The sequence below is a fragment of the Oratosquilla oratoria genome, chromosome 15 (assembly GCF_046742065.1).
Source record: "Oratosquilla oratoria isolate Oo_2021 chromosome 15, ASM4674206v1, whole genome shotgun sequence".
Classification (NCBI taxonomy): domain Eukaryota; kingdom Metazoa; phylum Arthropoda; class Malacostraca; order Stomatopoda; family Squillidae; genus Oratosquilla; species Oratosquilla oratoria.
The window spans coordinates 12960565-12984750 of NC_134791.1; the positions used below are offsets into that span (position 1 = coordinate 12960565).

At 38.9% G+C, this 24186-nt stretch overlaps 1 protein-coding gene across 5 annotated transcripts in view; it reads left to right on the forward strand.

Annotated features, from left to right (window-relative positions):
• Window positions 1–23642, forward strand: part of ash2 (Set1/Ash2 histone methyltransferase complex subunit ash2) — a 39259-nt gene extending 15617 nt beyond the window's left edge. Inside the window, exons 5-14 of one of the 5 annotated variants that reach the window (XM_076198565.1) lie at window positions 196–368; window positions 4597–4741; window positions 8946–9147; window positions 10130–10311; window positions 14117–14261; window positions 14365–14503; window positions 14973–15079; window positions 15638–15782; window positions 21328–21419; window positions 21575–23642. In XM_076198565.1, coding sequence (XP_076054680.1) covers window positions 196–368; window positions 4597–4741; window positions 8946–9147; window positions 10130–10311; window positions 14117–14261; window positions 14365–14503; window positions 14973–15079; window positions 15638–15782; window positions 21328–21419; window positions 21575–21605 — 1361 coding nt within the window. In that variant the 3' untranslated portion in view covers window positions 21606–23642. Of the gene's footprint in view, window positions 1–195; window positions 369–4596; window positions 4742–8945; window positions 9148–10129; window positions 10312–14116; window positions 14262–14364; window positions 14504–14972; window positions 15080–15637; window positions 15783–16001; window positions 16329–21327; window positions 21420–21574 lie in introns of those variants that run through there. The other 4 variants (XM_076198566.1, XM_076198562.1, XM_076198564.1 and 1 more) reach the window with 4 other exon arrangements.
• The last annotated feature ends 544 nt before the right edge of the window (window positions 23643–24186 follow it).

A 24186-nucleotide genomic window follows, 5' to 3' on the forward strand; every position in this document is an offset into this window, starting at 1 on the left:
CTTCTTCTTCTTCTCCTCCTCCTCCTTCTCCTCCTCCTCCTCCTCCTTCTTCTTCTTCTTCTCCTCCTCCTCCTCCTCCTCCTCCTCCTCCTCCTCCTCCTCCTCCTCCTCCTCCTTCTCCTTCTCCTTCTTCTTCTTCTTCTTCTTCTTCTAAGAACACCTCCATCTTCACTGCCATTTCCTTTGTGCCCCCAGAATTCCGAGACATGTGCATCTCGGCCATTGCCAACCTACAGCAACAGAGTACAAAAGATGACAAAGCAATCTACCTCTTCAGCTTGCAGCGGGACATCATCCCCTTCCTAGATCAGCACTGGGAGGCCATGACCACCATCGCCAGGAGAGCTACACACTCGTGGCACACTACTGTAAGTTCACGTTCAATGCTCAAGTGGTAGAATTTTAAATCATGCCATTATTCTCATCCCTGCTACATCTACTTTTGTAATGTCCATTGTGTATATTGTTTGTGTGCATTTGTGTCTGTGCGCATGTGCACATGATCAGCCTTCCTCATGATTTACATACAAGCATATATTATATACCCCATTTCCATCCAGAAACCAAATAAACTACCCAATTCCCCAGTATCATAGAGACTTGCATCACTTGCCCCCTGCCATTTCAAAACTAGTGGAAGAATTGATCTTCAACAAAATTAAACCACAGGTTTTTCTTTCCAAATTAACTTGGCTTCAGACAGAAATCATTCCTGTGTTTTAATCCCAAAACTGACTTGATACATTTTCAGTTGTTTAAGTAGAAATCCCCATTATAAGAACCCAGCAGAATCTAGAGATCCAACAGCAGTCACTGTTTGGACCTTTTGTTCTTGTAGCCATGATCCTGGCATTGGGTGTGTAGCAGCTCACTTAGTTGTATTTCCAACGGGGAGTGAAGAAAGTTAAGATTCTGCCTTTCAGACAGTAGTGGCATTGAGGCACATTTATTTGCTACTAGTGGATTTTGTACTCATAGGCATAAACAGAGTATTTGACACAGCCTCAGGACTTGATTTCTCTTTAAAAAAAGAATGGAAAGCTAGTTCTTTATAATAAAGAATTCAAAGAAAATCTATACATACATACATATACTGATGGCTTTTTCCCCCATACAAGGGAGGTAACCAAAGTCAAAGGCATAAATCCACTCCCACCCATTTCATCCTCACATACTCCATTCCCATTCACCACCCCTCCCTCCCTCTTTTCTTGGTTCCTCCTGGATGACAGGTCATCTCTGCATCTCACCCACTGCCCTGGGTCAGAAGCAGTGTAGCAAGATGCAGCACATCCACAGCAAGGATGCTTCATTCAAATTGGCTACTCCCCTCTGTTCTCTCATGCAGAAAAAGAGAAGATGGGGAGAAATCCCTTTGGGCTGCATCAAAATATCATTCATTCCCCACTCACTCCCCTCCTCTGCCTCCTCCCCTCCCTCCCCCCTCAATAGACACCCCCTCCCTCCCAATGTCCCCTTCACCCCATCCATCCATCCCACCCTCAGTTGTCCCCCCATGTTCACTCCCTCCACCTCCGTCTTCCACACCTCCCCCCACCAATCCCTCTTCACTCCTAACCTCCATGTGCCCAAACCATCACCCCATGTTCACTCCTTCCACCTCCGTCTTCCACACCTCCCCCCACCAATCCCTCTTCACTCCTAACCTCCATGTGCCCAAATCATCCCAACATTCCCCCACTCCCCTCCTCACCTCCTTGTTTCCTGCTCTATCCAGCCCAGCAACCCCTACCACACCTCTCAGGCACCTCATCCCAAACACATTTAAACTCCTCCTCTCCCATGTTTCATATTTCTGCCTCACACAGTGCTGTCGGCACAACCACCTCTTCATACAGTACTCCAAGGCATCCACTTACTTCTCTCAATCCACATTCCATCACCATCTCCACTCCTCCCTTTCCTGCCACATTCGCCCCCAAGTATCCAAAGCTATCCACTTCCTTCAGTCCCCTTCCCCCAACACTCACCTCCAATTGGCTGCTATCCTCTCCCCTTGTACATCAGATCACTTCACTCTCACCCACATCCATCTCCAACTTCCTTCCCTCACACACCATCCCAAACTCCATCACCAACTTCCCTAAACCCTCCCCCGATCCTGCCACAAGCACAGTGCTGCCAGCAAACAACAACTGGCATATCTCTCGCCCTTCTCCACCTTCTCCAACTGTCTCCAATCCCCAGCTCACCACCCCTGCATTCACCTCTTGTACTACCCCATCCGTGTACAAATTGAACAGCCAAGGCGACATAACTTATCCCTGGCCAAGTCCCATTCCCACCTCCACCTCGAACCACTATAAAAAGTCTATAGATATTACAAAACAAAGCCCTAGGAATGATGGCAGGCTTCACCCAATCAACCCCACTAAGCCACATTCAGAAATAATAATCTCTTTAGAACAACTCCAAAGAATGCTATATGGTGCACAATTCAATTTTAGGGTTTGAAGCAGTTGGTGAGTAGATTTGAATTTAATTAGGTTTTTGTAACCATGGACATTGCTTGCATCCAGTGCCCCATCACACCATCTATCAACCTTATTCATGGTCTTCCAAAGTTCCCATCATCCTTTTCTGCTTTCTGTACTTGTTTTGCTAAGGTCTTTCTTGTCAAGCTTGGACGAGGGAGTACAAAAGATAGGAGTGAATGGCTAGAGAGATTGTGTATAGATGAAGTAATGATGTTGTTGTTGTTCCCAAGACTGTCTGTCTGAGCAGTCCCGTCTCTCCAAGGAGACTTCAGTTCAGGGGAGACGGGACTGAAGGGATGTTCTTCTCATTTGCTTCATAAATTATTTTGAGTAGATGAAGATGGGATGTCACTATACAGTGAAGCAGTTAATCCCTTCAATACAAGTCAAATTCTAATGTGCAGCATCAGATGCCTGATGTACGATAATGCATCATAATACTTTCATTATAATTGTAAAGTCGCTGCTGATTTACTCATTCTCTTTCACTCTGAGTAATGATAAACACAGAAAACACAATTGAGCCAGTTCACAGAATTTGGGGGTAACTCAGCTGATATGATGGTTTAACGTAACAAACTTCTCCTATCGGAAGGCTAGGATGGTGCCCCTTACAGAGGGCTTTGTAGCATGGAATTTAATGAACCATGCCCTTGGTTCAACTTCGCTGGTGGCAGGATTCAAACTGTCATCCCCTTGACCTTCGCCGCAAGTAACGACGCCATTACCCAGTCGGCCAGCGAGCTTCGATTACAAAATAAATATAATCAACATACATATGTATGTATGTATGTAGGATGCCAATGCCAGTGTCCTCATAGAGACTTGCACCTTATGACTTCTACATAGGCATCATCGCATGGAAGAGGTTAAGGGGTAAACCATCTCTGGCTATTGGGCCTTGCCATGAAAGAGCTGTGCCTTGCTGCTTTGCCATTGACCTAAGTAGTGTGTCAGGGGACAGAAACAAAAATGACCCTTCGTCCTAGGGGTGCTAAAATGGGAGAGGTGGTAAGATTGGTTTGAATTGTGTATGATGATGTGATTGTGTACTTTGAATTGGTCATCCCTCATGAAAGAGAGATAAGGACTTTGGTATGGTATTACTTCCATATACTGTTTAATTTCCATCAACCCATTGATGCTTTTTAGGGTTTTATTCTAACTAATGCTAGTCAGATTTATATTCATCTGTGAGTCAGGCCCTGGGCTGAAGAATTTAAGGTCGATCTTCATGAAACCTTTAGCTCTAGTAACACAATTAAGTTTGCGTTAGTCAAGACCAGATTGTTTTATTCAACTGAAGGTATGGCAAGGGCTGAGGGTTATTTCACTTCGGTATCAAGGCATTTTAGACCATAAAACCCACAGTGAAAATGTGTGTGTGTCTGTTTCTGTACAAGAAACTTGTTTTATGATTGTGTTACTTTTTGTTATAGAAGAATTATGTGTTACGTATAAGGGTATAGTTCGTGTGAAATATAAGTGCCTGTAGCAGTACATCTGTGTAATATTTTTGTTGCCGTGTTTTACAATATAGTGGCCAATCTCACTGAAAAATGTTTGAAACTAGTATCTGAATTCAAAAAATTAGCTAAAACTGTGGTTATCAATAGAATAGATTTACTTGAAGCTCACGTCATATATAAATTTCAGTTTTATTATTTCTGCTATTTCACTTCATCTGTATTCAAAAATATTTCCAAAGGATAGAATTTAAAAGTCCCTCTGCTACCTCAGATTTTTGTTTTATGCATCCTGATTAGTGTCTCTTAATTGCTGTGATTGGGACTGTATATATGGTGAAACTTTGTCGTTGATTTTCTAATATGCTGAAGGCTTGTTCATTTTCAGAATAAAGTAAGCATCCCACATCACTTTCCGTTGTTGAGTATCCACTTTATTTTTTTGTTTTCATCTAAATAGAAGAGAGTGGCATGCATTTAAAATGGAATAAGTTTTTTACTTTGGGTTTTTCACTCACAGTTTTATCACTAATCATTTGTCAGTAGGAAGATTTTGGTCATGAACAAATTATGGATGGCATTTTTTTTTCATCTTGGGGTTTAAAAGTGCCTTAACTTACAATTACTAACAGTTGCAGCGAACTCTAATGAAGGAAGTAGACACGTACTTTAGTGTTGAAGAGACTGATGAACGAGGAGAGCCAGGACCCCATCATCCCTTCTTTGGGCTCATCAACAAAGACTTGACCCTCATTCGACCAGCGGTGGATGCTCCAGGTGTGTATGCAGACTGCATTATATAAAGACAAGTGATTTTTTTTTCTCTCTTTTCTTTTCTTTTCTTTCTTTTTTAATACAAGTTTCATCGTTTAGTTACATAAATATTTGCTGCATGTCTAACATTGTGTTCAAGCTTAAGGGATGGTGGCGTATCTACCACTTCAACTTTTTGATCTTTTGGTGAAGTAGAAAAAGGCCTTCCAGAGTAGTGTAGCTGAAATGTTTTTGGTCCACATTTGCTAAGTTGATGGCTTGGAGTTTGAAGCCTTGGTGTAGGTGTTATATGTGCTTTTTATATGCTGTGTAATGCTTGTAGATTTTAATTTTGTTTTTCTAGATAGCACAGCTTCTCAGTCAGTTCTCAAGTTAGTCTTCCCTTCGTTACTGTAATAGCGTCATAGTTACCCCTCCCCTTATTATTATTTTTTAATAGAACTTTTAATTTCAGTTTTTACATGGCTAACCAGGATTTACTGACAGGGAAGAACATTTTATAGTTTTGTCAGAGTTATTGAGATAACAGCAGTATGAATAATAGATGTATCTGTTTGTGACTTATCACTTAATTCCATACACCAAGTTGTGTAACACAATAGTTTTGGGAATTGTGGTAGCATACTAGTAGTTTTACAAGTAAACACTTAGTAGAAGGATGGTACCACAGATTGTAGGTAGTTTTATTGGAGTGTAGTATGGTGTGTGAAAGTTTGACTTAGAGATTCTCATAACCCACTTGGACTTGCTTTCTGAGCTACATAAAAATTACAAGTAGGCAAGATCCTAGGACAATCTTGCCAAACTTGATGATTTATGATGATGGTAATGAAGAAATATGATGATTTATTTTTTATTTATTTGTTGATTTTTTTATACAAGAAAGACGCTTCCTTTGCTTTAGTTGCACAAGATGAGCTGTTAGAAAGGCAGGTGAAAGAAGAGATGGAATTGGAAGTGAAAATGAAAATGAAAATGGAGAGAGGGAAGTAGTGATGTAATAAAGGAAAGTGTGTTTTAGAAAACTCATTGGTGAATATATATATATATATATACAGGTATGTATATTAACCACCAGAGATACTGAATATAGCCTATTAAACATGTACAGTAGTTTATTTAATTATTTTTATCCTTTTTACCATATTCAAACACTATGATATGTAGTATGGAAGGGGTTAAATTATCATATCGTCGTCGTCGTCTTCATCGTAAAGTCGAACAATCGTAAGTCGCGGCCATCGTAAGTCGACGTTTACCTGTATATATATATATATATATATATATATATATAAATATATATATATATATATATATTGCAGAATGATCACTAAAAACACACATGATTCAAAAATTTTTGCAGGTAACCACAAAGGAAATTGGAAAGAAACAGAAATTCCCGAGTGCTTTCATGTTAATACACAATATCAATAGGCTTTCATCCCCTAATAAGGGGGATGGCTATATCAAAGCATCCACCTACCCTACACCCATCTCACACCCATCCAAAACCCATTCATCATCTTTCTCACTCTTAGTACCTTGTGGTATATATGATACAATAATAATTGTTACATACATACATGTACATACATATACCAAGGCTTTTTCCCCCTCACAAGGGAGGTAGCCAAAAAGGAAAAGGCATAAAATCATTCCCATCCAATCCATCCCTAAATACACTCCACACCCCTCCACCCTCCCTCTTATCTTAGCACCTCCTGGATGACAGGTCATGCCTGCACCTTGTCCACTGCCCTGGGTCAGAAGCAGTGTCACAAGACACAGCACATCCACAGCAAGGCCGCTTCATTAAATCGGCGACCCCCCTCTCCGTCCCCCCTTGCATAAAAGGAGTGTTGCCTCAGGTTTTAAGCACTGGAAACTTACAGCTCCACGGTGGCTGGTAATAGTCCTTGAGTCTTCTTTCTGGGAAGAAACTGGACTGTTGAGTGTTGTATGTCAATGTCACTGGCATGTGAGGAGGGTAGCACTCACCAGTTGTCAGCCCCTCTTATGTGAAAAGATGGAGGAAATACAATGGAAGTTTATAGCAAAGCCAATTGGGCTGATTGTTTGGGCCCCACACTTACTGCTAAGGTTATTTACTAGTCAAAAGTAAATGAATACATACATATACCAAGGGCTTTTTCCCCCTCACAGTGGAGGTAGTCAAACTCAAAAGGCATAATTCCAATCCCACCCATTTCATTCCCACCCACTCCACTCCCATTCACCTCTCCTCCCTCCCTCCCTCTTTTCTTGGCTCCTCCTGGAAAATGGTCATCCCTGTATCTCACCCATTGCCCTGGGTCAAGCAGTGCAGCAAGACAGCACATCTACAGCAGTGCCACTTCATTTAATTGGTGACCCCATGCCTGTATCCCCCTTCCATCCCCTTCCATCCCCTCTTGCAGAAACATTGAAGATGGGGGAAATCCCTTCGGGCTGCATCAAAATATCATTCACACATAACCACTCTCTTTCACACATCACAACCATTCTCCATTCACCCCTATCTTCTGTTTTCTGTCTCCCTTTCTCAACAGACATTCCCCTGTTTCTCAATGTCCCTTTTACCCCATCCATCCATCTCATCCTTGGTTCATTCCAACCAACTCTGCCGTCCACACATCTTTTACTAATCTTTGTTCTCATTCTTTTCATGTGTCCAAACCATCCCAATACTCTTTCATCCACCCAACTCTTTTTTCCACCCCTGCTCTTCTCTTCACCTCATTTCTCTGTCTATCCAGCCATACTTCTCTGTACTTCTCTGTCTAACCATGCCATACTTCTCAGACATTTCATCTCAAATACATTTGAATAACTCTTCCTCTCTTATGTTCCATGTTTCTGCCCCATACAGTGCTGTCAGCACAATCACCCCATCATACAATCTCCTCTTAGCACCCATTCCCAAGTGTCTATTTCTCATTATTATACTTTTTAATCTCCCAAGGCATTTACTTGGTTCTCTCAATCTACATTCTACCTCCACCTCCACTCCTCCCTTTCCTGATAGCAAATGTACATACAAATGAATAGATTGAAATGCCTATTCCCCCATATAAGAGGAGTGAACATGTCAAACCACACACCCATTCAAAAACCACTTTGTTGTCCCACCTGTCTCCCTCATGGATGAAGGATCATTCCTTTCCTCCTGTCACACTGCTTCGGTCAGAAGCACTGCAGCAAGAGACAGCACTTCCATAGGAAGGCTGAACAGCTGGAGCTGGTTTACCCCCACCTCTTCTCTATATGATGGCCCTCTCCTCATGCACATAAAAGAAATTTAGAGCAAACAAGAACATCTTTCAGACTGGATCATTTCTTCATCCATTTACAACCACACTTCTTTCATTCCTATCTTGCACACTCTTACTTGCTTGACAGTTTTAAGCTAGTCTTTCTTCATACATTTTGGTTGCTTTGGGTATGTGTGGATATATTTCTGTACAACCGCTGCAGTCATCCTAATATGAGGGGATGGCTAAGCCAGAGTGCTCAGAGTGCAATCCTGCACCAAAAGATCCACACAAACCATCCTTTCCATCTGTGCACCTTGGATCCAAAGGGTTGTCAGGCCCCTGCCACAATGCAATGAGGCACAGCTTATCCATCACAGGATTCTGAGAACTAAGGATATTTAGTAAGTCTAGGCTTTAACTATCTCGCTGGTCACCAACGTGAGTGGTTAGCCAGGCAGAGTGATGAGTATTCATCACCATAAAGGGTTATACAAGTGGGATGCTTTAGAAATTTATTTTGTGGGGTATATCCTGGTATGTCAGGATTTTAAGTCAGTTATTTATTATTATTATTTTTTTTATAGTCGTGTGTTAATTTTCTGTTTCCATATGGTATATGAGGACTTTAACTGCTAATATATTCAATCAATTCAGAGGTGTTTAGAATGTTTATGTATTTTGTAACAGGTGGTTAGTTACTAACACTAGATATTGCACTTTTATACCATATGAAAACACGTTAACAAGTAGTACACTTTATGTTGATATAAATTTTTTACAATGAGAACTGACTGCTACTTAGTTGTCAGCCATATATTGCTGTTGTATTAAGTCTCCTATAGCTTTTCACTGAGTTGTAGAAGTACTTCATCTTTTTATTTTAATCTTGTTTGGTTCCAATATTTCTACTTCTTGCATGACTATATAAGTTTTATCCACACCAAAAAACACAGAATCTTCCTGTAAAGCTCCCACCCAGGTGTCAGGGAAGGGGCGTGGAGCAAAGCGCAAAGTGCCTGACACAAGTGCAGGGAGTAAGAAAGCGCGAAGCGACATGCCGGCACCAAAGTTACACGGGTATCCAGTGGACCACCCATTCAACAAGGATGGATACAGATACATCTTAGCGGAGCCAGATCCTCATGCACCTTACAGGTATGTAGAATTTGACAGTATTCTTGTAAAAAAAAAAATTGCAATATTTTAGGTGTATAACAGCTTTTAGCATCTTTTGTAGTCCACACACAACAGCAATGAGCAGTTTCACTTTAAATTCATTGATTTCCTGACCAGATTAGTTTGGCTGTTAGTGATATAGCAATGTAAAATGCCATTAATTTTAACTTTGAATTGTTTATACCATTCATGAATTCATTTGTGTCCTCTGACCACTATAGGTTCTATCCTAGCTATTGCTTGAACTATTGAGCTGAGGTGATGATAAGATGAATGAGATATCTTGTGAATGGATGGTAGGATGACACAGCTTCATGAAATTATTTTGAATGGATGAAGAGAGGAAGGGGATGCCACATGATGAAGCAGAAGGTATACCAGTTCCTGCTCTCAGGCCCTGTTATGCAATAGCTATCCCTTGCTCCATTAGCTTTGACCCAAAATGTGTGATGAAGGACAGGGACACTGTCACTCTAGAGGTACTAAGATGGGATTTGTGTATGATTTGGGTGTGTGTTTTGACTTGTCCACTCCCCATTGGAAGGGAGAAAGGGTCTTTGTTAGGTGTATATCTCAAATATATAGAGAGAATGTAAAAGTTAAACCATTTAGTTGTAGAATGAATACATTTATAGTTTGACATAAGATCATGAAGCAACCACATCATTGATTGATCAAGAGGCTGTATAGAATAAAAATATGGTTAGAAGTACCTTTACTTGGTAGTTGTTGGAATTTATGTTCCAAATGGCATTTTTCTTCTATTTCTGCATCACTCGCTATGTGTCCAGGATCAAAGCCAGTACTGGTGACCACAACTTACCCTGATAAACTGAGTACATAAAAGTGGTGACTGGTCATGGCTTAGTAACTCTTGGCATGAGCTCTCACCTCAACTTACTTTAAGTTGTGCCAAGTGTAGTTAGCTCTGAAGTCATACTCTTTTTGTTGTTTCCAACAGACAAGAGTTTGATGAAAGCAATGACTGGGCAGGGAAGCCAATTCCTGGCTGGCTTTACCGAACCCTGAGTCCTGCTGCCGTTCTTCTTGCCCTACATGACCGAGCCCCACAGTTGAAAGTAGCAGATGATCGCTTGGCTGTCACAGGAGAGAAAGGGTACTGTCTTATCAGGGCCACCCACTGTAAGTATAGAAACTGTTTTAGAATGTCAGAGTAATATCATAAGTAATTTTTTAACATTTCATTATCAGATAGACCCAAACTTTAGGGTTCTGGTTGGAAGACTCCTTCCAGACTCTCTTATGCCTTTGCTCTTGTTGGGAATGTCCCCTTTGGGGCTACAGAGAGCAAAATGCTTAGTCCTAGAACATAACATAAGAACATAAGAATGAAGGAGACTGCAAGAGACCATAAGGCCAACACCATCCCCATCCTGTTTTTGCTGCCTTTTACAACTCAAGTGGGAACATTTGGTGGCAGTATTCTTTCTCCCCTACCACAGGGTTTTGCAAAAAAGGAAATGTATATTCAGAGAAGTGGTACAGGACAGTATTAAGAGTTGGGGGGACAACATAACGTAGGGAGAGTTGCTGAATAATAAAGTAGCATCACTTCTCTATGAATAGAGATTTCGTCTATCACAGACATAATCACAAAATCCAGGAGGTGCTAAGATAAGAGGGAGGGTGGAGGGGAGTGGAGTGTATTCAGGGATGGAATGGGTGGGAATGATTTTATGCCTTTTTCTTTTTGGCTACCTCCCTTGTAAGGGGGAAAAAACCTTGGTATATGTATGTACAGAAAAAATAATATGTAGCTCAAGGGGTGCCCCCCATGTAGATCCAAAGTATCAGCTGCATGCTACACAGCAGATTTTAATCTCGCAATAAGATGCAACCAATACCCCAGATGGGGAAAAAAGAGGGAGGGAGAGATGAGTGGTGAATGGGAGTGGAGTATGTGGGGATGAAATGGGTGGGAGTGGATTTTATGCCTATGTTTTTTGGCTACCTCTCTTGTAAGGGGGAAAAAGCCCTTGATATATGTATGTATGCATTATCAGATAGAATGATGTAGTTTATCTTCCCTTAAGAATAACTGTTGTCAGCTTGATATGATTTAGTGTGGTTAGGTGAAAAAACAATGTCATAACTTGAACTTGAGAAGACACTTTTTTATTCAACAAGAAATATGTTGTTTTGAGGCTTTTCCTTTTCTTCTTAAAGAAGAAAATACATACCAAAGCGCATTCTCGCCCTTGTAAGAGGGACAGCCAAATCAAAGCATACACCCACCCCACACTCATCAAAAGAATTCTGTATTGTACTGAATCTGTAACAAAGAATTTAGTTTTCATCTCCAAAACCTCTCTTTCACCACAGTCTATCTTTCAGTTATCTAAAATATGTTTGTATAAATGCAAAATATCCACTGCTAAGATATGAAGAAATGCTGCTTGTCAACTTGCCCTCCTTTTGTTCATCTGTTAGGCATTTTGAGAACTTAATCAGGTACATACATACATAAATCAAAAGGCCCTTTCCCCCATATAAGGGAGGCAGCCAACCAGAGCATACATCCACCCTTCACTCATCCCACACCCATCCATTACTCATTTGTTTTCTTTTATATTTTCACTCCTTGTTTATGAAGGGTCATCCCTGTCCTCCACCCACTGCTTGGGTCAAAAGCAATGCAACAAGACAGAGTAGCTTCACAGCAGGGCCTGATAGCTTAAGTTGGTTTTCCCCCAATGTCATGTCATAAAAAGCAACTAAATGGGGTAGGGTGAGGGAACAGGGATTCTCCACTGTATTTTCCTCATATGAAAGGGTGTAGATTTGCCATATTTATTTCAGTGAGTTAGGGAAAAATATCAAAGTAGCATTGGTTAAATTGAATACATACATACATATACCGAAGGCTTTTTCCCCCTTACAAGGGAGGTAGCAAAAAAAGACAAAAGCATAAAGTCCACTCCCACCCATTCCAGCCCCACATACTACACTCCCATTCACCCCTCTCCCTCCCTCTTATCTTTGCTCCTCCTGGATGATGGGTCATCCCTACACCTCGCCCACTGCCCTGGGTCAGAAGCAGTGTCACAAGACACAGCACATCCACAGCAAGTCCGCTTCATTAAATTGGGAACCCCCCCTCTCTATCCCCTCATGCAGAAAAAGAAAGATGGGGAGAAATCCCTTTGGGCTGCGTCAAATTATTTTTTCACATGTACTTCCTCAGTCCCCATCCCCCACCAACTCCCTTTCATGCATCACAGCATCATCCATATGCAACTATTCTCCATTCACCTCTATCTTCTGTTTTCTCCTTTCCTTCCTCAACAGACATTCCCCTCTTTCCCAGTGCCCCTTTTACCCCATCCATCCATCTCATCCTTGGTTGCCCCCTCGTGTTCACTCCTTATACCTCTGCCTTCCATACCTCTTTTACTAATCTTTCTTCACTCATTCTTTCCAAGTGTCCAAAACATCCCAATACTCTTTCATGAAGCCTATCTTCCAACTCCCTTTCCACCCCCTTTCTCCTCCTCACCTCCTTATATTAAATAGTAGCTATAAAGTGCTTGTTTAAGGGAACATGATAACCTTTGCCTCCAGTTATACACCAAGGGCCTCTTCCCCCTTATAAGGTCTTTGAATTATAGGATATTCAAATATTTAAAGGAAGATGACCCGTCATCCAGGAGAAGCCAAGATAAGAGGAAGGGAGGGGTTGGATGGGAGTGGAGGGATTGAGGAAGTTATTGACAGAGTTTGAGAAGGTGTGTGAAAGGAGGAAGCTGAAGATAAATGCGGGCAAAAGTAAGGTGATGAGATGTACAAGGGGAGAGAGTGACAGCAGGCTGGAAGTGGATAGTTTTAGATACTTGAGTGCGAATGTGGCAGGAAAGGGAGGAGTTGGGGTGAAGGTAGAATGTAGATTGAGAGAAGCAAGTAAATGCCTTGGTGGATTTAAAAGTGTAATGAGAAATAGACATCTGGGAATGGATGCTAAGAGGAGGTTATATGAAGGAGTGATTGTGCCAACAGCAGTGTACGGGGCAGAAACATGGAACATGAGAGAGGAAGAGAGAAGGAGTTTGAATGTGTTTGAGATGAAATGTCTGAGAAGTATGATAGGGGTTACTAGGCTAGATAGAGTGAGAAATGAGGAGGTGAGGAGGAGAACAGGGGTGGAAAGGGAGCTGGGAGATAGGGTTGATGAAAGAGTATTAGGATGGTTTGGACACATGGAAAGAATGAGTGAAGAAAGGTTAGTAAAAGAAGTGTGGAAGGCAGAGGTGGAAGGAGTGAATATGAGGGGGCGTCCTAGGATGAGATGGATGGATGGGTTGAAAGGAGCATTACAAAAGAGAGGAATGTCTGTGGAGGAAGGACGGGAGAAGACAGAAGATAGGGGTGAATGGAGAAGGGTTGTGTATAGATGATGCTGTGATGCATGAGGGGGAGTGGGTGGTGGATGGGGGGTGAGGAAGTATGTATGAGAAAAAATTTGACGCAGCCAGAAGGGATTTCTCCCCGTCTTCTCCTTTTCTGCATGAGGGGATGGAGAGGGGGGGGGGGTCGCTGAATTTATGAAGCGGCCTTGCTGTGGATGTGCTGTGTTTTGCAACACTGCTTCTGACCCAGGAGAGTGGACAGGATGCAGGGATGACCCGTCATCCAGGAGGTGCCAAGATGGGATGGAGGGAGGAGGGTGGAGGGGAATGGAATATATAGGAAATGGAATGGGTGGGAGTGGTTTCTATGTCTTTTTCTTTTTGACTACCCCCCTGTGTAGGGGGGAAAAGCCTTTGGTATAAGTATGTATGTATTTATTTTTTTATTTTATTTTATTTTATTTATTTATTTATTTTTTTTGTGCTGCTGCCTCCCTTGTAAGGGGGGAAAAGCCTTTGGTATTTGTATGTATGTAAAAGGAAGATGAGATAATGTACAGTGACTGTATTGTTTTGTACCCAAGGTGTGAACCGAGGTACTTGGTACTGGGAAGCGACCATAGAGGATCAACCAGAAGGTTCACACACTCGCCTTGGGTGGTGTCAGAAATTTGCAAATCTTCAGGCCCCTCTTGGTTATGACAAATTCGGTTACTCTTGGCGGTCAAGGTTAGTATTTCTACAAGACAGAAGAAAACCAACTGATTAATTGATTTGTATCTATATTTTCTTACATTCTGCAGACTTCACAAACTTGCTAATATCTCTGCAGGAAAGGCACAGTATTTCAAGAATCTCGGGGAAAGCATTATTGTAAAGATGGCTTTAGTGAAGGAGATGTGTTGGGCTGCCTTATCACACTTCCAGACAATAATCCAGTTGACCGACTTCCCAGTACCTACAAAGACAAGGTTAATTCTCTATGAATTTCTTTTACCCAGTATGATAACTATAAATTTCTTTTACCCAGTATGATATATCCAATGAATTAGAATATCCAATGAATTAGAAAGTTTTGTGTAAGTTAAGGTTTTGGTAACTCAAGTGGACATATTTACTTGAATTGTTAGGTGTAGAAATAAATAATAGTGTACTTTGTGTTTATTTTGTAGTAGCACTGGATATTAGGATTTGATTACAATCCTGGAACTGAATTTTCAATGAAAATTAATAGTCCTATGCATCAAAAAAGTTCATCATAATGAGGCCATTGTAGCCCCTATCTGAGATGGGGAATTCTGACATTAAACCAGATTAATACTTTGTTGTGTACATATTTGCTCATAATAATTTTAGGGATACACTCTTGTACCGGTACTTAAGTAAGCATTAGTGTTATATAAAAATACATTCTCATGTATTCTTCAATGTGTTTTGCAGCCACTAGTGAAGTTTAGGTCACACCTTTACTATGAAGATAAAGATGACATGCCAGAAGCTTTAAAGAATTTGAAACCATTGCCAGGTAGCACTGTTGAGTTCTTCAAGTAAGTATTTGCTCTAGTTTTTATGATTTTGATAGATTATATAATGAATTATATATAATATAATAACCGTCATCCAGGAGGTGCTAAGATAAGAGGGAGGGTGGAGGGGTGTGGAGTGTATTCAGGGATGGAATGGGTGGAAGTGATTTTATGCCTTTTCCTTTTTGGCTACCTCCCTTGTAAGGGGGGAAAAGCCTTGGTATATGTATGTATGTATATAATGAATGAAAATGCTTTCAGTTCCACTTAAAACATTAGTTTGTCATGAATGGTATTCTATCTATTGATATATAGATAGAATACAAATCATGACACACTGATGTTATTTGTGAACATACATTTTTCTTCCATTCCAAGTCACTTTGGTTAGGGGCCATGAAATTTAGCCAGGTGAGGCAAATGGGAACATGAGAATGTTGTCATAGCTAAATTAGAGTATGAATGGCTTAAGACTAATAATACAGCAAGAACAACTTGATGTCTTCATATTCATAGAGAAGGTTAAGATGATTGGTTGAGGTTTGGTATCTATAAACAGTTTTATTTTTTATTCTTTAGGAATGGGAAATCATATGGTTCAGCTTTCAAGAACATCTATGGTGGATCATACTACCCAGGCATTTCACTCTACAGAAATATTACAGTTGGAGTCAATTTTGGGCCAAACTTTAAGTACCCTCCAAAAGATATAGAATACAGAGGAGTAAGTATGCTCATTAAATCTAGTTATTTATTTTTTATTATTTATTCATTTTTTTTTTTTTTTAAGTTTCATTATACACACCTTTTATCTTCCATACTGTCTAAACTCAAACATGGAAAAGATAGTACAATAGATAGGAGTGACTGGAGGGAGATTACTATATGAAAGGATTCCATGTCCTGAAATGATGTTCTCATCTACTTCTTGAATTATTTTAAGTGGATGGGTGGGGCTCGCCATATGATGAAACAGTGGGGTAAACCAGTCTTGGCTGTTAGTCCTTACTATGGAAGAACTGTGCTTCACTGCATTGACTTTGACCCAAGCAGTAGGATGAAGAACAGGAATGACCCTTCATCCCAGAGGTGCAGAGATGGGAGGGGTGGTTAAATGGGGTTTAATTGTGTATGGTGTGGGTATGTGCTCTGAAACCCCTCCCCTCTTAAAATGGGAAAAGGCTGGTATAGTGTATATATATGTATATTTCACATTGATATTCTTAAGACAGTAGTACTTTCTTTTTTTTTTCTTTCTTTCAAGATTAGTATACATCTCTCTCTCTCTCTCTCTCTCTCTCTCTCTCTCTCTCTCTCTCTTATACACAGACACATTCTTAAGGAAGATATTTTTAAATATGTTAACTATATTATTAATGACAGCTTCATTTTCAGAAAGGTTTTTTCTTATGCATGCAATGGTAAGGTTGCAGATTCACAAGACCTGTTTCTTTAACTGCTTTATTTGAAACTTATATATCAATGATATAATGTTCTTTATAATCAATGATATAATGTTCTTTATAATTAACAGTACAAGTCTCTTGCTATATGATGTATTGATGTATGATAGTTGATGTAAATTATTATATATTTATACTCTTTGTCTTGCTATATATTTGGCCAGTTTCTTTTCTGCAATCATGCAAGTTAAATAGATGATTATCTCCAGCTTTTGGAAAGTGATCACTGTCCCAATTTTTCCCATGAGTTCATAAGCTCATTATACAATCAATCACCATACGTTTGGGTTTTCTGGAATGTAACTCTATCATATAGTGAGGGAGACCTGTTGTTTGTGTTTTGAACACTACTTAGTTTGTTAAGTCATTAAGTTCATGATCATTGTTCAGGAATATTCTATGCATGGTAGGTATTAGTACAGCAGATTAGGAGTGCATAGAGAATCACCTATATATGGAACTCCAATGTGCGAAGGTTCAAAGGTATGAAAAAGAAAAAATGAGGACAATTTTCTTTATATGAAAGGCATATGCTTTGATGGTACAAAAAGAAGCATGATATAAGGATGAAAATATTGTAGAAAATCAAGCTTAATGCACAAGTGACTGCAACGTTAGTCCCTTTCATGTACTGAGTTATATATTACAGAGCCACAGTTGATATCTTCTCTGAAGCTTAATTTAAGAAAATGAACCATCGATAGTTGTACATGTACTTATGCCTCTTTGATTTTCTTTTTCCATTAAATCATTATACATTTTCTTGTGTGTGCTTTAGTATGAATATTAGATTTCTGTTGTCTCCAAGAGGGCCATGATGGTGCCCTCTTACAGAGGACTGTTTGAAGCAGATTTGATATAGCATGTCTGCAGCCAGGGATAATGAAAGAGGATTGGGGTGGTTTGGGCACATAGAAAGAATGAGTGAGAAAAGATTAGCAGAAAAAGTACGGAAAGCAGGAGGTGGATGAAGTATAAGGGGAAAACAAAAAGGGAGATGAATGGTTTGGGTGAAAGGGACTTTGAACATAAAGGACATCTGTTGAATGGGGAAAGGGGAAGGCAGGGGATAAATGTGAGTGGAGAATGGTTGTGTATAGATGCTGATTTGACACAACCTGAAGGGAATTCTTATTGTCTTCTCTATTTCTTTTGAATGGATGTGGAAGGAGGGTTGCCATGTAAATGAAGAGGCTACCCATGCTGTGGGTGTGCTTGCTTTACTGCATTGCTTCTGACCCAACCAGTGGGCAGGAGACTGGGATGGCCCTTCATCCACAAGGAGCTAAGATGAGAGGGAAACAAATGGGTGATGGATTGGAGTGGAATGGGTGGGGATGGTTGCATGCCTTAACTGGCTACTTCTCTTATGAAGAGGAAGATGCCTGTAATATATATAGAGATGGCTTTATTACAAAATTGTTTGTTGCCAGACAGACTCAGTCTGCCTCTATTTTAACTTTCACCTATAATAGTGATAATCTAACCCATTTAATCACTGAGTGTCCAAGTATATATTAGGAGAATGTCTGTTGTGCAGGGAAGGGAGAGGGCAATAGATAAATGTGAGTAGAGAGGTTGTGAAAGGATGAGAAACTAACATGACCTGAAGGGATTTCTTTTGCTCTGCTCTGTAATTTCTAAAGGGGATGAAAGGGAAGGGTAGACATATAATGAAAGAGTGGGGATAAACAAGGAGGTGAGGAGGAGAATGGGGTTGGAAAGGGAGTTGGGAGATAGGGTTGATGAAAGTGTATTGGGATGGTTTGGACACATGGAAAGAATGAGTGAAGAAATATTAGTAAAAGAGGTGGAAGGAATGAACATGAGGGGGCGACCAAGGATGAGATGGATGGATGGGGGTAAAAGAGGCATTGGGAAAGAAGGGAATGTCTGTTGAGGAAGGACAGGAGAAGACTGAAGATAAGGGTGAATTAAGAATGGTTGTGTGTGGATGATGCTGTGATGCATGAAAGGGAGCGAGTTGGGGATGGGCTGTGAGGGAGTACATGTGAAAAATAAATTTACACTACCCAAAAGGATTTCTCCTTACCTTCTCCATTTCTGCACAAGGGGATGGAGAGGGGAAGTCACAGATTTAAGGAAGCAGCCTTGCTGTGGATGTGCTGTGTCTTGTGACACTGCTTCTGACCCAGGGCAGTGGGTGAGATGTGGATGACCTGTCATCCAGAAGGAGCCAAGATAAGAGGGAGGGAGGAGGGTGGATGGGAGTGGAGTATATGGGGATGGAATGGGTGGGAGTGGATTTTATGCCTTTGTTTTTTTGGCTACCTCCCTTATAAGGGGGAGAAAGTCTTTGGTATATGTAATGTAATTCATAGATATATGTTTGTGTGTGTGTGTGTAGATATGAGAGGGGGAGAGCGAGTGAAAATGTACATGAGTGACAATTGGAGAAGAATGTACAATATAGACTAAGTGGGGTGCAGCATGGATAAACCAGGAGTAAAGCTGGGAAAGTGATATGGTGCAATGCTTTGCATGGTTTAATGAGGAAGGAGGGAAAGGGGTGCATGTGGTGGGAATAAAAGGGAGAGAGGATAATTATTTCCCATGCCAAGACATCTCACTTTGCAGATAATAGCTGATAATATGAAAGAAATATATATATATATATATATATATATATATATATATATATATATATATATATATATATATAAACTTATTTCCTGCTTTACCCCACTCACTGAGGTTAGTATGAAGTAATGGCCATAATAAAGATTTCCATTCCTAAAACCCTTTCCCCTGTCTAGTGTATTGTTGTGACTCATTTGTAGGCAACAGTGCTTCATTTTGCATGTGCACTATTCTTTTGGCTTTGTATGCATTTAGTTCACTAGTCAGCAGCACATCAGATGAAAATAAAAAAATTCACCATTCATGCCTTTCTTTCACTCTTAGTTTTGCCCCATTCTTTATTTCCTGTTGTGTTTGTAATAGCATTCTTTCAGTTTTCATCCAGCCCCTTATATAAATGACCTGTACATTTGTTTCTACACAACTCTCTAAAATCTTCACTTCATGGAGAATTTTGACCCTCCATCGCTCCTTAAAGGTAGGACTGATGCATAACACTTACCCGGTACCCACATTCAAACCAGAAAGTATATATATTGTATATATGTGTATGTATGTATTTAAGTATGTAAACATATGTATATATATATATATATATATATATATATATATATATGTATATATATACATATATATATATATATATATATATACATATAAATATATGCTAATAAGAAACATTGGTAACTTGTGTTCAATTATGCAAGAGTAACCACTGGGAAAGAGAAACTAAAAGAAACAGAGTGGTTTTGTGTATTACATCTTCAGTATAAAGTACATAGAAAGAAAGAATTAAAAGAATGGAAGAATGGAAGCTGGGGTCTAACCTAATGTGTAGTTCGCCCTCTACATCACTCCAGGGGGCCTCAAAGTGGGACTGACATCTCACCTTATTTCCTTCCCACATTCCTCTGTCCATGCATATATATGTATATTCTTGTAATCCTTTCTTACCACTTACTTTGCACTGAAGATGTAATATATGAAAGTGCTCTGCTGTGTTTAGTTTCTCTTTCCTGGTGGTTTACTCTTGCATATATATATATATATATATATATATATATATATATGCATGCATATACACATATATACATATATATACATACATATTTACACACACACCATGTGATTTCCTATGGTTTGTATCTTAATAAGATAACCAAAAAAGGTAATGTACATATTCATAAGGACTTTTCCTTGGGATTAGATTGATTTTATGAAAAATTGTTTGGATGTTGAGTTGATTCCCTACCCTCATAATGTTTTAATTTCAAGAAGAATCAGGTCAGTGTTCATAGATGTGGGATATGCACCAGTGGTTAGTATGACTACATACTACCCTTTTCAAAGTTGATCTTTTGAAAATTGTGTACATGGTGCTGTGTGTTTTTGTCTTTATTTTTTTTGCTTAAGCTCTGCTGCAACATAACACACGAGAGTTAGTTGTGGCAAATGCTGAGTGGTTTTATTCAATTAAGAGGTGAATCTGGGATTGAAAAGTCTAGACCAGTGGTTCTCAAAATTAAGGGGTTGGGGTTGGGGTTGCAGGGTGGAGGGGTATATGAAATTTCTAGGATTGGCATGAAATACTCAATGTATGCCATGAATGAATATATAAATTATATATAAATTACCCGAGATTTGTAATTTTCCCTTGGAAATTGATAACTTTCTTAGAATCACATTGCTTTATTTGTCTAATTTCTCTTTGAATAGCTCTCAATTTTTAAATGCATGTATGAGTATATATGGTGTTGCAGAAACTTGATGTTGATCATATGGAGCCACAGTGCCATAAACTTTGGGAACTGCTGGTTGAGACTGAATGGGAGTTCAGTCCAGTGCCACTTTTATCAGATTGTGTAATATTTACTATTGCAAAAGCTATACAGCATGCTGCAGTATGGAAAGCTTAATGTGACTGATTTTGTTTTTCAAATGGAAGATTTGTAAAAACCAAAAGGACAGTACCAATTAGTTGGTGTTTACAAGTGGTAAAATAGTGTGTTATGGTATAAGTTAGAACATGTTGGTGTTTGCTGTTCATTAAGCTTTTCGAATATAATGTTCTGTAATGTTTGCTCATAGCATAAATATTACATTGAACATTTCCAAATTGAATATGCCTTCTATGCTTGAGTTGGTGTTTTGCATTCCAAGAGGCTGAAAAAAGCAGATTTGAAATTATTTATTTACTTCCTACAGATGCATGAAAGATGTGAGGCAGCGATGGTGGAACAGACAGCAGCAGACATCGCCTACCTTGTTGAAAACGAAGGAAAACTTAAACTTGACCTGTACATGTAGCTTCTGTCTATTTAAATTTTTGTGAATAAAAAGAATATTTGCTTTTCATTGGCTGTTTAAGAACCTCATAAATTATTGAAAATATTTGTTTTAGTTTAATACTTTTTCTTCTTTTCTTTCTTGGTTATTTCTTTTTCTTTTTCAGCATAAGGATACAGAGTATGGCACCAAGCTAAGAAAGTTTATGTTGTGATGATGGTAGTGTTGGAATACGATGATGTGCTGCAATGACTTGCTGTGTCATTCATCAACTTTAGACTAACTAGTCGTGGTCACCACAGTGTGCAATAAAGGGCAATGTGATAAAACAAACAGAATTAGTGCAAGCATGAAAGAGGCACACAATTTATATCTAGATGAAAAGTGATTAAACTCATAGTGCAGATGTGATTAGTACCGCTACATCATAGTGTGATCTGAGATTATTTTGACATAGTTACATAGAATTGCTGGATAAGTATTGTGCAACGAAGCATCAATATTATGTTGCATTTTTTCAAGATTGGTAATATTCTTTAGAGAAAAATATATCAAATTGTAGCACAATACCTTTTGAAAAAGAATTGTTTTTTACTTAGTTATAGTTTTCTGCTATAAGGTTATGATTGAATACATAATTTTGATGAGAAAATATAGATGAAAAAGAGTGCTGATAGAAGTATGAGAAAAAAAATCAAGCAATGTTTCTTATGGAAACAGTAGCAGAATTGCTTTGCCATGCAACATTATGATAAGATCACTAATATGGTTGCACATCAAAGGATGATGAACCTCATTTAAGATATTTTTTATTTACTTATTCGACTGCAATATTTTATAGACAGTGATTGCACTAGTACAATGACAATAGATATTTAAGTATAGGTGAATAACTTCTCAAAGTTTTGGTGCACTAGCACATTATAATGAGTGCTTATATATTGTCAGTGTAAGACTGTATTCAGTTGCGGTTATCTTGTTCTTACATGACATTAATCATGTTCCTTTTTTGGGATAGGCAGAAGAGAATATTCTCCAAATTGTGTAACAATGCTAAGCTGTCTGCCCCTTGCTCATCCAGATATCTGTCCAATACCCGTCCTGATATTGTCCAGTTAGCTTTAGTAATTAATAAATCTTTTCACTTTTATTAATGTGACCCTCTCTCATAGATTTATACACATTTTTATCTTCATCTTTAATCCAAGAATGTATCTAATCCTGTTTGTACCAGAGAAAGTTTGTCTTAGTCAACCTCCTTCCATCTTCAAAGAATTACTTGTTAATGTGCTGAAATTGATTTATAGACAGGGTTGGAATATGAATCAAATTTCAGATCCGTGTGACTATGTATCATAAGAACTATATGGGTGTTGAGTGTGCCAAGAGTACCCTACTTCTCTGAATGCATACCTTATATGTCAGGATCCATGGAGTATATATCTTGGAAAATTTTAACTGTTATATCTAGGTAGTAATACTGGAGGATTTGCTACAGAAACAATTGCATAATAAGTAAAGCACTCCTGATCAAGTTATATATTTACTTTTAAATAACAATCATGTAACAAGCAATACTTCAGGTGCAGAAGTACTTGGTACTAATTGTTTCACTAAATGTTATGTGATTATTGACATACTGTAATCAATAATCAAAAAAGTTTATGGTTAGTATGTTACTTAATATATACTAGTTTTGCACCAGTTCATGAATTTGAGATACATGTTTATGTTTTATACTGTATAACCATATAAGATAATGATTATATAACATATGAAGCTGTATGTTCAAGTGCACTTGTTGAAGGTTGTACAACTCTTGTACTACTGCCTTTAAAATTTACTGGTTTTTGTAATAAGTGTTACTATGAAGTTGTTTATGATTCAGATTGTACAACAGTGCTTTATGCTCTAATTAGGCCACTACATACAGGGTCATTTATGGTTGTATGTGTACTACTGATATTGATGGAAATGCTGCACAACTATGCTTGATACTGGTTGCATCTCTTTACATAAATTGTAGCACATTTGATAATTATTGTTATCATATGCAACATGTTTTAAACCTTATATGATGTTTTTGCATCCACACCACAGTAGTTGTTCAGTGAATTGATATTGGTCGTACAGCCACATTTGATGTTGATTAAAGATTACTGGCAAGAAACAGAGCAGTGATTTAAAGTTTATACTGTTTGTATAGTCATATAATATATATGTTACCCAAGTTACTGATTGTATTCATTCTTGAAACATATTGCACAACTTCATTTGATAATAGTTGTACAGTAATTTGCTACTTGACCAGTTAGAAATGCATGGGACTGGTGATGAGTACCAGCAAGTGGTGGTCCTGCAAGATGTATGTTAGAAACATCTCTGTTATGTATCTTCAGAACTTGTCAACACCCTCGCCTCCATCAATAGCTACAGCTTGAGGGGTTGACACTATCTTTGGACTAGGCTCAAGATATATATATATACATATATATATATATATATATATACATATACATATATATATTTACCTAGTTGTATTTTGTGGGAGAAGAGTTCTGCTCGTAGGGACCCGCAGTTGTATCTTTCTGCATCCAGTTCTTTCAGTCATATATAGTTTTAGCACTCACTGTTTTCTCTTTCAATTTATTCCATGTATCTATCACTCTATGTAGAAAGCTATTCTTTTTCAGATCTCTTCTGTAACTGTCTTAAGTTTCTTAATGTGTCCCCTTGTATTTCTTCTGTGTGTGTGTATACATAGGTATAAGTATTTTT